General features: G+C 35.8%; 4 protein-coding genes across 4 annotated transcripts; 3 read left to right on the top strand and 1 right to left on the bottom strand.

The window, feature by feature from the left end:
• Positions 1-156: 156 nt before the first annotated feature.
• LOC108197352 (uncharacterized) lies at positions 157-1,747 on the top strand. The gene has a single exon (XM_017364940.2). The coding sequence runs from the start codon at positions 298-300 to the stop codon at positions 1,588-1,590; it is 1,293 nt and encodes a 430-aa protein (XP_017220429.1). The 5' UTR covers positions 157-297; the 3' UTR covers positions 1,591-1,747.
• A 1,942-nt stretch (positions 1,748-3,689) lies between these two features.
• On the top strand, positions 3,690-5,990 carry LOC108197842 (LRR receptor-like serine/threonine-protein kinase FLS2). Its single transcript, XM_017365561.2, has one exon. It carries the CDS (start codon positions 3,961-3,963, stop codon positions 5,737-5,739), a length of 1,779 nt encoding a protein of 592 aa, XP_017221050.1. The 5' UTR covers positions 3,690-3,960; the 3' UTR covers positions 5,740-5,990.
• A 1,620-nt stretch (positions 5,991-7,610) lies between these two features.
• Positions 7,611-8,262, top strand: LOC108198510 (uncharacterized). The gene has a single exon (XM_017366263.2). It carries the CDS (start codon positions 7,681-7,683, stop codon positions 8,260-8,262), a length of 582 nt encoding a protein of 193 aa, XP_017221752.1. The 5' UTR covers positions 7,611-7,680.
• A 131-nt stretch (positions 8,263-8,393) lies between these two features.
• On the bottom strand, positions 8,394-16,244 carry LOC108196994 (probable protein arginine N-methyltransferase 6). The gene is made up of 13 exons (XM_017364454.2): positions 15,873-16,244; positions 15,641-15,706; positions 15,381-15,449; positions 14,406-14,441; positions 13,730-13,795; positions 13,553-13,621; positions 13,364-13,441; positions 12,976-13,054; positions 11,629-11,723; positions 11,424-11,508; positions 9,607-9,800; positions 8,798-8,916; positions 8,394-8,709 (listed from the first exon to the last, which is right to left on the bottom strand). Exons 1-13 carry the CDS (start codon positions 16,134-16,136, stop codon positions 8,667-8,669), a joined length of 1,263 nt encoding a protein of 420 aa, XP_017219943.1. The 5' UTR covers positions 16,137-16,244; the 3' UTR covers positions 8,394-8,666.
• Positions 16,245-16,417: the final 173 nt, after the last annotated feature.

Genomic DNA, 16,417 nt, shown 5'->3' with positions numbered 1-16,417 from the left:
TTTTACTCTTTGTGATATATTATTTGAATGAATGTCTGTTAAAATTGTTTCTAGTGTGGTCTGGGGCCCACTAAAACCTTAACAATACTACTCTGAGTGAATCACTGTGACTTATCTCTATCAACTAATTTTGTCTTCACACGTTTGACTCTTTCTTTCCACCAGTAGTTGGGACTCTTTATATTCATCTTCCTTGTATTATCATCCTTTATCTTCTTCACATCTTGGTTTTCCTTGTATTATCATCCTTTATCTTCTTCACATCTTAGTTTAAACCTCTAGTTACCAATATCAACCATGCCAACTTCTTCAATCTCTTCATCCCAGCCTTCTCAGGACCAGTATCTCAAGACCCTGTTAGAATCAGCCCGGCCCTTTCTCCGCGGTGAGCTTGAGTTTGTTGATCCTAAGCTGCCTTCTCTGGTTGCTGTTCTTCGATCTGTTGGTGCTGGGGAATGCTGGCACAAGCACGGAAGCTTCCTCGATCACCTGGTTGATATATACAAGATCCTCAAGCTCTGGAAAGCCCAGGATTCTGTTTGTCTTTGTGGTCTTTTTCATTCTGCTTATTCCAATTCTTATGTCAATCTTGCAATCTTTGATCCCTCGACGGGTCGTGACACGGTGAGGGATCATGTTGGTGAGGCTGCAGAGCGGTTGATTCACTTGTTCTGCATAGTCCCTAGGCAGCCCCTCATTCATGATGATCTTTTGTTCAAGTACTCTGATTCGGAGCTTGTTGAACACCTTAAGGTTTCAGAGGTTTCGTTGAGGAATGCGAAAGAGAAGGGGGTGTTTGATGGGGATGAATCTTGGAGGAAGAAGGTACAAGCACTTGTTCCTGCAAGTGGGATTACTATAAAGCATATCAAGACTGGCGAAGATGTTCTTGTTTCCAGAAGGGTGGTTGCAGTTTTCCTGATGATGACAATGGCTGATTTCAGTGACCAGTTATTTGGTTTCCAGGATGCCTTGTTTGATAACTCAAACGGGCGCCTCGAGTTTTCTGGGAACAGTTTTACCGCCTTATGGCCTGGCGATGGGAAGCCGGGGCTCTGGCTGAATTCCATATCAAGAATGGGTGCTATATACAGTCTTCTAGTCAGGGAAGAAGAGATTTTCATTGAAGAAAGGAAAAGGGGCAATGACAATGGTTTGGATCGCGACAGGGACGAGGACTTAGAGCTTGTGATCCCCCCAGTTTTCGCGAAATGCACAAAGGTACTGGATGCAGGGGATCAGAAAGCTGCCAGGGAGCTGTATTGGGAAGGTGTTTGTGACATGTCTAAAGGGGAACTAGGCCTGGATGGAGTTGAGAAGGTGCTGAGAATGAGTGTGGAGAAGAACCCTTATGTTGGGGAGCCTTATGTGGTGCTGGCTCAGATATGTTTGAGCCAGGGGAGGTATGAAGAGGCTGAGAAAGAGGCTGAGAGAGGGCTGACACTTTTGCTGGAGTGGGGGAGTCCCTGGGACAAAAGAATGTCATGGGAAGGATGGGTTGCTTGGGCCAGAGTTCTGGTGATGAAGGCCAGGGAGAAATCTTGGCCCCAGACTTCTTGGGGGATTCTCAATCTGGGCCTGGTCAGGTAAAAGCTTGTGGTGGTTGTTAATTGTTACTCACTCTGGTACATAATACAGACCGTTTGACTTTTTAGATGTAACTTTAGGTGCTTTGACCATATAGCAAATATTAATATTTTTTGTAATTTTTTTTTTACTGAATAAAAATATAAATGTTAAATTTTTATTCAGAAGAAGAAAATTACAAAAAATATTAATATTTGCTATGTGGTCAAAGCACCTAAAATTAGGTTTAAAAAGTCAAACGACCGTGATATAGACCAAAGGGAGTATTGAATTGATGTAATAATTTAAGTGATGCTATTGCTAGCTTTGAGGTAAGCTAGAGTAAAAGAATATGCAAGAACTATTATGAGCTTACTGTGTTTGCATATTTGATTATGATTTGAATCTGCTAAATTAATTATGAATTTAGAATAATATTGTCAATTTCAAACTAAATTTACATAAATTTTTTTTAGGAGTCTACCAAAAGTATAAGAATATTTGCCTGTGAGGACCATTACCCTTACGTATCTCAGGTCATTATGTGACTGGCATGCTTAAAAAGATACAAATCATACATGAAAAATATGACATGTCTTTATCATCCTTGACAATTTCCTTCCAAGTAGAGAAATAATGATTAAATCCTATTTTAAATCTTTTTTTATAGTATCATATTAGTTTTTATTCTTTTTCGAAAAATTACCCCGGCGAGATGCAAACTATATTTAAAACAAAGATCCATCACATGTTTTTATAAAAGTAGTGTTTACGACCCCAAATTTTGTCCATTTTTTTTTCTCAAAATTTCATGACAGGTATATGACAAATTTAAATTTGAGAAAAAAGAAATTAGGAACAATTTTGAATTACCTAAATTTTTTTCAAAAAAAAAAAAGTTTTTTGTACATAGTTACCGATCACCAGCCCTTCATCACAAAACAAATTAATAAATAACTAGATTATTACCAACTTAATTAAGCCATTCTTTCCGTTAAACTTACAAGCACAATTCAAACATATAGTATAATTAACACAACCTAATCATATGAACACAGCCTAATCATCAAAAACACCACCTTTACAAAAATGTCATTTGTCAAGATTGTAAAAGTTGTATTTGAACTTTACTTTTTGCATGTTTTCAGATGTTGGTCTAACGGCGAGCACAAATAGCTGTAGAAACAACAAATCAAATTTATATTTGCTGCTAATACATAATTATATGTATATTATCGAATCTAATTTATCCATAATCATAAGAAAAGAATATCTTGAGGAAGAACCTTCCCATGCCATCATTGCAGCCATTGCTACTTGATCCTCCAGCTAAATACACTTAGATATTTTGCACAAACAATTATTAGCATATCTTATTTTTATCCGTCATCATAGAAGTCGAGGATCAGAACTGATTGTGCAATCTACCGATTCAAGATTTATATGAAATTTATCGGAGTTTTTTCGTGATAAATCAGGAATTTTTAGTTAAATCGAATTATAATCGTTAAGTTCTTTCTTAAAATTAAAGCTGAATTTTTTAAATAAATCATGAATTTTTAGAGCAGTGTTTTTATCATATTAGGAATATTCAGACATAAAAGAAAATTATAATTTTACAATCCGAACCGAAAACGTCAACGTGTTAAAATATGTAAAATAACGTTTGCTCGTATACACATAACAAAGACAATAATATATTACATAAAAGAATTATGATTCGAATTTCGTCATGGACACATAACAAAAACTATGATCATGATTATAATATCAACAAAAAATTATAATTTTAAACCTAAATTTAACTTATCTGTGAGCGTGTTTAATTATAAAAAAAATATACGACAACCGAGTAGCGATGGTTGTGAGCTGAAATAACATGACTGATGGACTGTAATATACAAATGCAGAAATACTTCATTTCAAGAACCATAATTTCAAAGAAAATGTAATGGTTAAAGACTTTAAGAACTAGAGGGTATGGTAAATTTGAAAAATTGTGCGCTCCAACGTTACATACGAATTTAGAGTCCCCGTGATTACATCAAACGGTCACAATTCTCCATGTGATTCCATTAAAATTGACCTCTTCAGCCTTTTCCTTTACGGCTTTACAACACTGAGACAAATTTTACTCTTGGTTTATCTATAAATAACAAAGCTTCAAACTTGAAAACACATCTCATTATTCTTCACTGCCACACCTTTTCATCATTATACCTTATTGTCTAAGTGAAGAAAAAATATATTTCTGCTTTATTTTGTTATTTTTTATTTGCCCTTTTTTACACCATGACATATGCTGTACCATACTATTAAATATATTTATTATATTCTTGTTCTTGTCTGAATTCTTGTTGTTTTTGTAGTTTTGATTGCAACCCACATCCCAAAATGCAATCTTTTTTGTGGGTTTTGAGTTTCTTGATCATCTTTTCATTTTCGAATTTTTCGATACAAGCTGCTGTGGCACCAGCTTGTTCAAGTGCAGACAGAGCTGCACTTCTGGGATTTAAAGCTAGGATCTTGAGAGACACTACTGGGATTCTTGCATCATGGAGTACTAGAGATTGTTGTGATGGGAATTGGGTTGGGATTCAATGTGATCCTGCTACTGGGAGAGTTACAGAGATGCAACTACAAGGGCCAGCAGATAAAGACAGTGGCTTGTACATGAAGGGCACCTTGTCTCCTACTCTAGGCAATTTGCAGTTCTTGGAAGTTATGGTCATCACTGGAATGAAGAGAATTTCAGGAAGTATTCCTGAGAGTTTCGCGAATTTGAGGCGTCTCACGCAGCTTGCTCTGGAAGATAATGAGATTCATGGGACCATTCCTGCAGGTTTAGGCCACCTGGCTTTGCTCAAAGCACTCTCATTGAATGGCAATCATTTGACAGGACAGATTCCTGGTTCTTTGGGGAGTATCAGAAGCCTTGCTCAGCTTACATTAGCCAGAAACACACTGTCAGGTCCTGTTCCATCCACTTTCAGAAATTTACATAGTTTACAGTATCTTGATCTTGGCTACAATTCCTTATCAGGGTCCATCCCTGAACTTGTAGGCCAATTCCAGAACCTCACATTTCTTGACCTCTCCAATAACCGTTTTACGGGTCAAATTTCTAGTTCTTTAGGCAGTCTAAACAATCTATTGGACTTGTCCTTGAGCCATAATCAACTCTCTGGAACTATCCCAGTTCAAATTGGCCGCATGAAGTCACTTACTAGTTTGTCTTTGAGCGCGAACCTACTCACAGGTCAGATTCCAGAATCTATTTCACAGTTACAGAGTCTCTGGTATCTTAACTTATCTAGAAATGCACTTTCAAATCCTTTGCCTAGTGCCTTCTCCAAGGGCATCCCTTCTTTGTTATCTATAGACCTGTCCTACAACAAGCTTAGTTTAGGTAAAGTTCCCGGATGGATAACAGGCAGGGAACTTTCCGATGTCCATTTAGCTGGCTGCAATCTTGTTGGAACCCTCCCTAGCTTCAAAAATCCAAACTCCCTGACCTCCATTGATCTCTCTGACAACCATTTCAGTAATGGAATTTCAACTTTCTTCGCAAAAATGTCTAGCTTGCAAAAGGCCAAGATTTCAAACAACCAATTGAAATCAGACGTGTCAGTGATCACATTGCCAAGAGGCCTTTCTTCCCTTGACCTTCACTCAAATCTTTTATCCGGGCATCTCTCAAAAATCCTAAACAACAGCACAACCAGATTTCTTCAATCTCTCGACCTGTCCAACAACCAGATTTCAGGCAACATTCCTGAATTACCCCAGAATTCAAACCTAATCCTGCTCAACATCGCGAGGAACAAGATCACAGGCCACATTCCCACCTCAATCTCAAACCTGATCAAGCTACAAAGGCTAGACATTTCAAGAAACCAAGTGACAGGCACAATCCCAACCAGCCTAGGATCACTGCTGAAGTTACAATGGCTAGACTTGTCTATCAACAGACTAATCGGGCGAATCCCAGAGAGCTTGCTGAACATAGAAATACTAAGGCATGCAAACTTCAAGGCCAACAGATTATGTGGATTGATTCCTCAAGGCAGACCATTTAACATCTTCCCTGCAGTTGCTTATGGACATAACCTCTGCTTATGTGGCAAGCCCTTGCCACCTTGCAAGGGAAAAAACAAGGAATCGAGTCAATGAAATGCTGACTCAATTCAATATGAGATGCAAGTTATTGTACACATAGACATAATGCACGATAAGCTCACCACTTAAGCTGTGAGCAACATGTTTTATTTATCAAATTCTAGTTTTTCAGTTCATTCATAACTTATTTACTACTCCCTCTGTTTTTTTTTATATGTCACTTTTGACTTGGGCACGTACCTTTAGGTGCGTTGACCGGCTAGCAAAAATCATTATTTTTAATTGATTTTTTTTGTGAATTAAAATTTCGGTTTTATATTTTTATTCAGAAAAAGAAAATTTCAAAAACAATACTTTTAACTACCCGGTCAAAGCATTTAAAAATATGTGCCAAAAAGTCAAACGTCATATATTAAAAAACAGAAGGAGTAATGAAGATTTCTTTTTTCTTTTAAGTTTCGACTAGCTTATGACCTTGCCAAACACGGAATTTTATAAATTTTAGCAGCACCGCCCCATTGTTCGAGCCAAGCATCAATATATGCATAAAATATATTTGAAATGATACCGATGAAATATACTCAACTCGTAATTATGCATAAAATTTTATCATATTAAGCATATTTTCGTCAAAATAGATGCATATAGTCAACATTTCGACCCCACTAAAATAAAATCAATATACTATATATATTTCAAATTTATCGATAATTTTCAAATTTTGACCCCGCTAACTTGAACACCTCTACCACCCATGAGTTCAGACCAAGCATCAATAACATAGCCATTTTCGAGTTCCAGCTCGTTAGGAGTCTGGCAACCGCGAACCCTGTCGCCGTCTACATGGAACCTGAGAGTCTTGTAGTCTCCGAGTTGTCGACGTTGACAGAAAGCAACCATGAGCTCTTGTAACGGCTGGTCACGTCTCATGGTGTAATAGAAATCTTGTGTTCCTTCCTTCTGCACTTTCAGTGTGATCATCACACCATCTTCTTTTTTTACTGTTGTGAACGCCATCAAATTATAATTTACACCAATGCTGGTGTTTGAAAAAGCAGAGGAGAGGGTCTGTTTATATAGAGAGAGATTTTTTTGGATCGAATTTGAGGAGGGCCTGATTTTAATGAGCGGAACTTGTTGAGTTCCGGGTTAAATACACTCATTATGATCATGTATTATGAATTATTGAATTTTATGATCATGTATTCCTGCTCAAATACATGCATCTGATCTAAGCTTACTCACCACTGTGAGGAAAAAAAACAGATAAATTTATATTTTAAAAAAATGTTAAATGGACAAATTCGTTACAAAATTATTCATTATTCAACTTCCTACATATGAAGACATACTTATTATTTTTAAATTTTCTTTTTCTGAATTAAAAATTTATATTTTGTGTTTTTATTCGTAATTTTTTTAAAAAAATAATGAATAGAAATATGTATTTTAATCACCTTAAATTCGTGCAAAAAGTCAAAGTGAAAACTAAAAAAGGACAAATAGAGCATTTACCGAAAATTTCAAACTTCCTGCATATGCGATTGTTAAATAAACAACCACTAAAACTAGTTACAGATGCATGTACATGAGCTTTCGAAAAATAAATCATGATATTTTGGGAGCATGTGGTGGGTTTGTGGATTACCCAAAAGTTGTTGCAGTTGGGCCAGTTTATTTAGACTTATTTTCGGATTCGGAGTTCGGGACTTGACCCGATTTCCCGAAAAGACTCGGGATTTTACTCGGGTTGTTTCATATATATTTTCATAATCTAATAAAATTTTAAATTTGTAAAAAAAATATGGAGAAAATATTTAGAAAACGTGTCTCTGCCTCTTGATCAGAGTACGAATGTGCAACGTCGTCTAATACACAATCATTACATTAAATTAAAGTTAAGAATACGTTCAGGAAGTCGAGGAGTTTGAGTTCATCAGAGCAGCAGTATATATACTCACATACAACTAACTTGACCAAGTACTTGATTGAGCAATGGAAGCTACAAACATAAAGAAAGAAGACAATGAGACCATAACACTCAAAGTACAAAACGAAGGCACGCGAGATTTCTACTACACTATGAAACGTGATGAGCCCTTGAAGAACTTGATGATCGCCTATTGTGAACGTCGACAACTAGGCGATTACACGGCTCTTCGGTTCCATGCAGATGGTGACAGAGTTGTTGGTTACCATACCCCGAAGGAGCTTCAACTCGACGATGGCTATGTCATCGATGCTTGGTCTGAAGACAAGGGTTTAGATGACAAGTCTGGAGTTAAAAAGGAAGATGGTCGTGACAGTGTAACAGTCAAGGTGGAGAAACAAGGTTGCCAGGATTATTATTTCAGTCTGAAGCGCGATGAGCCGTTTGAGAAGCTGATGATTAGTTTCTGCCAGCGTTTTGATCTCGGAGATTACAAGACTATTCAGTTCACTAAAGACGGAAGGAGAATTCAAGGGCACCAAACTCCGGAACAAGCTGAATTGGAGAATGGGGATGTTATTGATGCCTGGGAACTGTCAATTGGGGCAGGGAGGGGGGGTCTTGGCAATGCTATTGCAACTGTTTAGAAATAGCTTTATCTACAATTATGCATGAAAATGGATATGAAAGTTAAGTTCTAATATAAATACATTCGTTTGTCATGGACCGGACCCTAACGCTAGTATAACTTATGACTTTCTACTTATAAATCTTTGCAAGCTAGAAAGTACAAGGTAACATGACGCAAATTTATGTACAACTATCCGTCATCAAGGAAGTAACAGCACTAATAGGAGTATGTAATTTTATACAAAGACACAATGATGGTCGGGAACTAAGGAGTCCTCCATACTATGAAAATCCTACAGGAAAAAATTTCAACAGATTAACAGCGTTAAATTCTATAAATGTAATGTAAACAAATGGTAATTTGCCCCTTTCATCTTCGAGAAGTAGAGTCAATTAAAGTAGTGCAAAAATTTGGGCTTAATCATCTTAATACTGACTCCTTCACAAAGGATCGACCACCTGATCTGAAATAGGAAAAGTAGAGAATATATTAGATGACTTGAAAGATGAATTCTAGTGCAAAGGTTGTAGAATGATCCTGTTTCCACTCACGTGTATTCAAGATGGATGTTCATAAATCTGCAATTTTCTCTGCTCTGCGACAATTTTACAGAGCCTTCAATATGTTGATCTTGCTCCACTTCAATTGGTTCATAGAAGTATATTATCGTCTGCAAAGCATATAGCCAGACAAAGCACAAGCATTAATGACAACAAGTTTTGCTTCAAAAATTAAAGGCGGCTGGTTGAAATATCCATAGTAAACTACTAAACTGATAGATGGCATGCCAAGACAAGAGAGGAAGACAACGAAGGAGATGAAGCTACACCAATCTCAAAATAGTATATGGAGTATGGACCAAATTAACTCCCTGGTTCTGTTGACTATAGAGTGTAGTCAACAGTAAGCATTAATCCTCTTATAAACTAATTGTAGTAGAGTAACTACATAAAAATCTATCAAAGACTTCGCAAAAGATCATTAGAATTTTTCATTTGTTTGCATATGGGACAAGTGATTACCAGACAACTCAATTTTGAGAATCTGGATACATCACAACTAAAAGAACTACTTCCGGAAACTATCATTATTGCCTCCAACCCACTACTGGACTTGGAAGAGAAACTAACCCAGCGGCCCGCGATATCAATGGCCAAGTTTAACTGTGATCAACTAGTCATCAGATAATACTGAAATCCCACAAGTCAGGAATTGTGCCTTCAGACTACTACCCAAGTAAACCAACTGAAATTTTGCTATTCTTATTTATGTAAGGGGAGAGAGAATGGTAATACATGCGTCTCTGATTGCAATTTTGCAATGGAAACACAAAAAACAAAAATATAGAGAAATATCATACTTGACGCCAGTGTGTTGGAGGTTCCTCAGGTGCAGTTGAAAGAACAAGTGCTTCACTTGGATTGGCACGCTTTCTCCGTTGACTACCTTCAATAGGGTGGTTGTCATTTTGTAACAGCGAAGAACTATTGGCAGTGGATGTCCCTCGGGCACTAAATTCCACATCGAACCAGAAAGCAAACCCATTAAATGTAGCTGGAAACCAGAAGAAAAACGTGAATTATACATCATTGACAGAAAAATTTTATGAGAATAAGGCGTAAGCATTGGGCGGTTTGGAGGACAAAACCATCTACACTTTTCAGTTTTGTAATTCGGCCAACCGTTACTGTTACCATAGACGTTAGTACTGAAGCCAAACAGCCCAAATTATAATGGTTTGGTATGGGTGATTTCTGTTTTGAAATGCGAAAACAACTATATATCTGCAAATAATTATCAAAAAAAAATCTTAAGATAAGTGCTTGCATTACATAATGTTTATTCATAAAAATGCTTAATCTTAACAAGAGTACAATATATTACTATAAAACAAGTTTATAATTACTTCCAAAATATTTAATTTTGACTTAAGAGAGTTACAAGAGCAACCAATCGGCAAGCAAAATTAAATGAAATCTTCAATCACAGTATTATACTAGAAAAACTATTATACTGATGGATTTGCTTTCGCTAATCTTGCATGTCTCTATCAGAATAACTAAAATGAATTAAATACCAATATCATTATTTTTCTCAATGCACTAACAATCAAATCCGCTTGTTGACAATATCAGACATACAAACACCTGCAACTAATAGTAGTTTTATCTATAGGTTGTCCACCTTTTTAGAACAAGGGATAGTGGAAAAGGTATTAAATTAAAGGGCAACAATAAGCTGGTCTCTGTAATAACAGCAAACAACCGCAATATTCAATAAAGAAGAACATGTTAATGCACACAACACCATTCATATTAACATAAAAACTTCAATTATTAATTTAAAATAGGGGTCCTCGATAGTAAAAAGATAGTATATTATAACACAATTGGGTGGTTCGGGTGTATAACAGCAGTTTGGTTATCGATTTGGTAACTTTGGTTCTAAAGGGCAGTAAAAAAGACAAGACTGAACCAAACCATTGTTTTTCGGATTTTAGAAGAATGAAACCATAACCATTCCAAACCATTACAAAACTGTAAATTTTGGTTTGGAAGGGGCAGTTGGGTGATTTCGGACACTTTTTATCACCCCAAGAGTTCTATATACTGTGGGGGTATTTTTAAAGTCTGCATAATCATGTGTCATCTTAAAAGATGTCAAGAAAATGATTATTGCATGTTCATTAGCCTTCAGACTTTTAAACAATTTCCCGGTACTTAATATAGATGTTTATAAAATATGCAGGTAGTTTGTTTCTGTACTTCAAAACTAAAACAAAAAGAAACAATATGTGCCCGTGTTTAAGTGCATGTGATATTACTTGTTATTTTAAAACATTATTGGAAATCATTGAAATCTCACTTCTACTAATTGTCCATTACAGTATATATTTGTCACCACAGCTGAATGATGGAACTTTTTGCATACTAAGAAACAAATTGCAGTTATCAAGATTGCACTGCCATTGAGGTGGCATAAGTTTAGATTGGCTTGAAAAACAGTTGACAGTACTTATTTACTGGCATTTGACTGTCTTAACGTGAATTGCGCCTAGTTGATCATCAACCTTAAACTCAGGTTGACAAAAATGTGGCTTGTCACAGCACTTGACTAACCTGCCCGATTGTGAACCTTAGTATGTCCATTCACATCCAAGTAAGGGTAATATTTTACCTCGCATCATTGACTGAAAATCGAATTTTGTTGTAACAGATTCCAGCTCTTGACTAGTAACTGTATAGCAATCAACATACTTTACCTGTAATTTAGCCAAAAAATCTTATTTAAATAGCTAACATGTTTATTCGCATATTGTGCAAGTAAGACTTTTAAGAAACATCGCATGTCCTGCTAAGCCAGTAAATATGAGAGGACTAACCACATGTGGCCATGTTAAAACATTTTCCCCATTAATTATCTCCACTGATGGCTCTTCAAATGCACATTGTTTTGCTAATTGCAGCATAGGAGACACTGCATTCCAAGGAAGACATGATATCTAAAATTCTGACTGAAACTATAACAGAAATGAAACAAAGGATACATGATGATGATACATCATACATGCATTATTGTTTCATATTAAAAACTAGAGCACCAAGGTTAAAGTGCTCAGAGCTAAAAAAGGAAGCATAAAAAAGTATATGCCCTTAAAATATATAAGTAAAAAGTAACAACATAAAGGAACATTGAATAGTGTACTACAAGTCTACCTAAATAAAAGAGAATCACTAACATAATTAAGAACAAAAGCAATAACCAGAGACCAAGACATAAAGCAAATTTACCACAAAATCTGCGAACACACCTTGCCTGGTTTTAGAGCACCTGCCTCATTTAAAACAAATATAATGTGTAGGCTACAGACTCAAGGAGTGGCTTATACTAGTTTCTATTTTGAAATGAACTGAAAATTTGTCAGTATAATAATGGCTCGAGGCTTAGTTATATATGACTACTACATAAGCAGAACCAGTTTCATTAGGCTCAAGCTTTTAGAACTTTGTACATTTTTTCCTGCGGTCACAGTAGAACTTAACATACATCAAACTGCATATTTTTTAATTTCATTTCTTCCTTGACATACAGTTATATGTGGATGCCAGACTGCCAGTATGGGATGTCCTCAGTATCTCTTAATCCTTCTAACAATGGCTAGTTAAAAAAAGTTTATTTCCAATAATTCTAGAGAGTGCACAGGGTTTATCAGAAAAGAGAACTTCAGTCATCATAATATATTATTTTAAAAACCTTTTATATACGGCTAATATTGATGGCAATGGAACTGTAAAGACTATTTTACAGCATGTCAGCCCAAGTATTTCAAAGTCAAAGACCACGTAGGAGAGCCTGAAGCATTGCTATATTACATATGTAACTGAACAACTGTATATATACCCCACAAAATGATAAAGCACTATGAAAATGATGGATACAAATCAAAAAAATTGAAAAGTGATGGATACAATTTATTTTGAGATGAAACGTGTGTTTGACATTTTGAGCAAATAGATATATGCTATTGCCAAAATCATTATATTCCATCTTTATTTTAATTTATTTTTACACATGAGAGCTTTTTCATACACGTCAATGTCTATATAGATATTTATATTATGGAAAAATAATCAATTCATAAAAACATGTGCTCAGCACATACATAAATGCTATATCAAAATCACTGTACGCCCAAAATAAATGTTTAAGAAGTCCATAATCAACTCACTATCAATTCCATAGACATTGCGCCAAAAATCAATGGTGTCGCTGTATCTCTCAGGGCGCGTGATAGGTGCAATGTACAACTGCAGGGAAAACATGGTTAAAAAGTGAGACTGATGAAGCATTTGGTTTGCATAACTTTGTGATCAATTTAACATATCTGATGGATATAAAATCACATATATCATGAATTTAGTGACAAGTATACACAGCTACATATGATTGACTACAGGCATCGCTAAAAATTGGAGCAGGAGTATTGCAATCAATCACTAATCATAAATTGAAGTCTCATTATGCATATGGATTGCTTTCAGTATCATGCCAATATAAAAACAAAACTCAAACCATCTTGCAACATGACAAATATGACAAGGAAAAAGAACTTATACCGAAGCATTTGAAGGAAGTATAAGACCTCCAGGCTTCAGCCAGCGGTCTCTAGCTGTGATAACACTCCCCAGCATGCTCTGCATGGTGGTGTAACTGTGTAAGAGTCCCGCATATATAAAATACATAAATTATGAACTTGAAAACTTAAGGTTAATTGCTGAGCTGTAAAATCATACAAGGTATATTACCTCGTACAGAAGCATATAACCCATCCACTCAGAAATTATTACATCAACTTCTTCATTTATTTCAACATCCTGCAGTAACAGGGTTATGCGACCATCTATATTGTAAGATTATTTATTAAAAAAAACTTGGAACTTCTTTAAGGATAACAAACAAATCTCTTGCTCTGAAAAGACTACCTCCACGCGTCCATGTAAAACAATGACAATTTCAGATAGATTATTTGCCTTCACAACTTCACTTGCCTAATAGAACATATGTAAATGATTAAATCAGTTCAAATGTCCACTAAGAGTAATATAGAAAAAAGAGGACTTCTGAACAGAAGGAAAAGTTTCATATCTGTAATGCAGTACCAGAGGGTTGAGATTCACTGATATACAATCAAACTCAAATGGATTTTAATATATAAACAGCTCTTTCAGAAATAAATATAAATTTTTAAGCCAGAATACCAGTGGCCAGTGATACTCTGCACTTCACAATTGATTATTTATATTTAGAGAGGACACTTATGGTCCTTCATTTGTGCTTGTCCTAAATATGATTTCCTTGGGGCAAAGGACCAGAAAAATCAAAAAAATAAGACGATACTACAGACTTAAAATGACAATCCATGCTGTTCTCTTATTGAAACTCAAGGAGACTGCATCTGATTAACATTTTATTGTTAGAAATTATGTGTATAATACCTATTGGTTCAATCCTTCTGTAAATTACATATAATGAGTGACAATAATATATAACAATCCAAGTCAGTGATATTGATGGAACACCAGAGACCACTGTCCAAAGAGATTACACTGTACTAGTTTGTCTAATTCTTTTGGCCGATAAAGACGGAAAGCAAATTACCTGGGTCGCAATGTCACTGGCATCAACAGCATAAACCTGATAACAAAAATTCATTGAGAGAAAAATAGGTCAAATAGTTACAAACCAAAACTTGAAACTTGTAGATTATGTAAATTACCCTATAATGCACATTCTAGACTCCCGCTTAATTCACAAAAATAAAGCAGCCATAAAAAGTATGAATGATACTGATATGGTTGTTCCCCACATGCGGCATGACTAATATCTATCTGACGAGTGAGGAATAAGCCAAGGTCCTGTCTTCCTCTATTAGACTATGACTCTGTAACTTCTGTTTAGCAGGCTTGGTTGTATCGCATATTTATTTAGTTTTTCAACCTAAGAAAGTATGAACCTACGGATGCTAATCAATAAACAGATTTAATGGCTCAACTTCTCTAGAATCCGCAAAATCAAACAGGAGTGATGGGAAATTGCAAAACTAGACCCAGAATAAGCAACCCTTATGAAGACTGATGTTACTATATCCCCACAAATGATGAAAAGAATTAATTAAACCCTAACTATAAATATAAATTCATGTGATAAAGACACCCAAGCCTATATATGTGTAGGATTATACGGACTCATATAAACTTCCCACCCTAGTAAAATAAAATACTGGATTTTGACCAATACACACTAGGATTATCACAGAGTATCTAAATACACTTGAAAGCAAATATTTACTTAAAACTAACCTTCTAATTTATTACAAAATATTTTGGACATGTAAAGCTGAATTGAACTATCATAGGATGAATAGGCATAAATGATCCAAACAGAAAAGATGGAAAGGAACATGGCCAGAGGCTACCAGTTACTTATCACGTCATAGATTTTAGAGTCCACATTGACATTGAAAACTTAACTCTTTTCATAATCTTTTAAGAACTAAAAGGTCAACAGAATAGGCAATTCTCTATGCATACCTAAATACAATACTACAAAAACAAAAATTACAAAACATCATACCCGCCTCGCTCCAGCTTGCGCACAAAATATAGACAGAATCCCCGTGCCACAGCCAACATCCACAACAACCTGAAACATAAACTTCCAATACATCACAATATGCACACTTATTTCACATTAAACAAACACATTACAATATGCACACTCATGACATAAATTACACGATTTATGCTGATATTACTCCCGGTGGTCAGTGCACCAAAAGATCAATTAAATCGACTACAACTATAAAAATGAAAAACCGGAATGTAGACCTATACCTTGTCTTTGATATAATCCTGATGCTGCAAAATTGCATTCCTATAGGTTTCCGTACGAACACGATCCTGCATCAAACATATCACTAATTAGGCACATTGCTGACTACCGAAAAAATTCCGTATCAATTATACCACTAATCAGGCACATTGCTCACAATCGAACAATCGAACATCACAATTAAACATAATTAACAAGCAATTTAAGCACATTACAAACACCAATTATATAAACCTTGATCATTTCTTCGTGAATGCCGAGATGATTGTAAGATTGAAAATACGCCAAATCAAAATCAGTACAAGCACTCTGCTGATTATTGTTATTGTTATTATTTTGTGTATCTATGGGCTCCGACGAAACCCTAGGGCTGTTGAATTGAGGTCTGCTGATTCGACCTGGTTTTCGAAGGCGGTGATTGGTGGCGCCGGGCTGGTGGTAGTGGTGGTGACCGTTGGTGTGATTTCCGGTGGCCGGAGCTCCGTTGAGTTGTTCCATTCCGGTGAGTGTGTGTGTGTGAAGTTTGTGAATATGGAGACCTAAAACCACTGGGGTTTAATGTGATTCAGTTTTAGAAATCTAGCTTGAGTAACGTTCCCCTGATCCTTTTCGTATATATATATATATTAAAATTAAAAATTATTTACGTTTTATATATGCTTCATCTGTCCCTCTCATTTCTTTACGGTTACTATTTTGAGATGTCCCTCTCATTTCTTTACGTTACTATAAATAGTAAGTTTTTCCCATCATTACACCCACTATCTTCCCCCACTATC

Source organism: Daucus carota, chromosome 8 (assembly GCF_001625215.2).
Source record: "Daucus carota subsp. sativus chromosome 8, DH1 v3.0, whole genome shotgun sequence".
In the NCBI taxonomy this organism is placed as follows: domain Eukaryota; kingdom Viridiplantae; phylum Streptophyta; class Magnoliopsida; order Apiales; family Apiaceae; genus Daucus; species Daucus carota.
The sequence above is the reverse complement of the archived record's forward strand: the minus strand, read 5'-3'. Positions and strand labels throughout refer to the sequence as shown.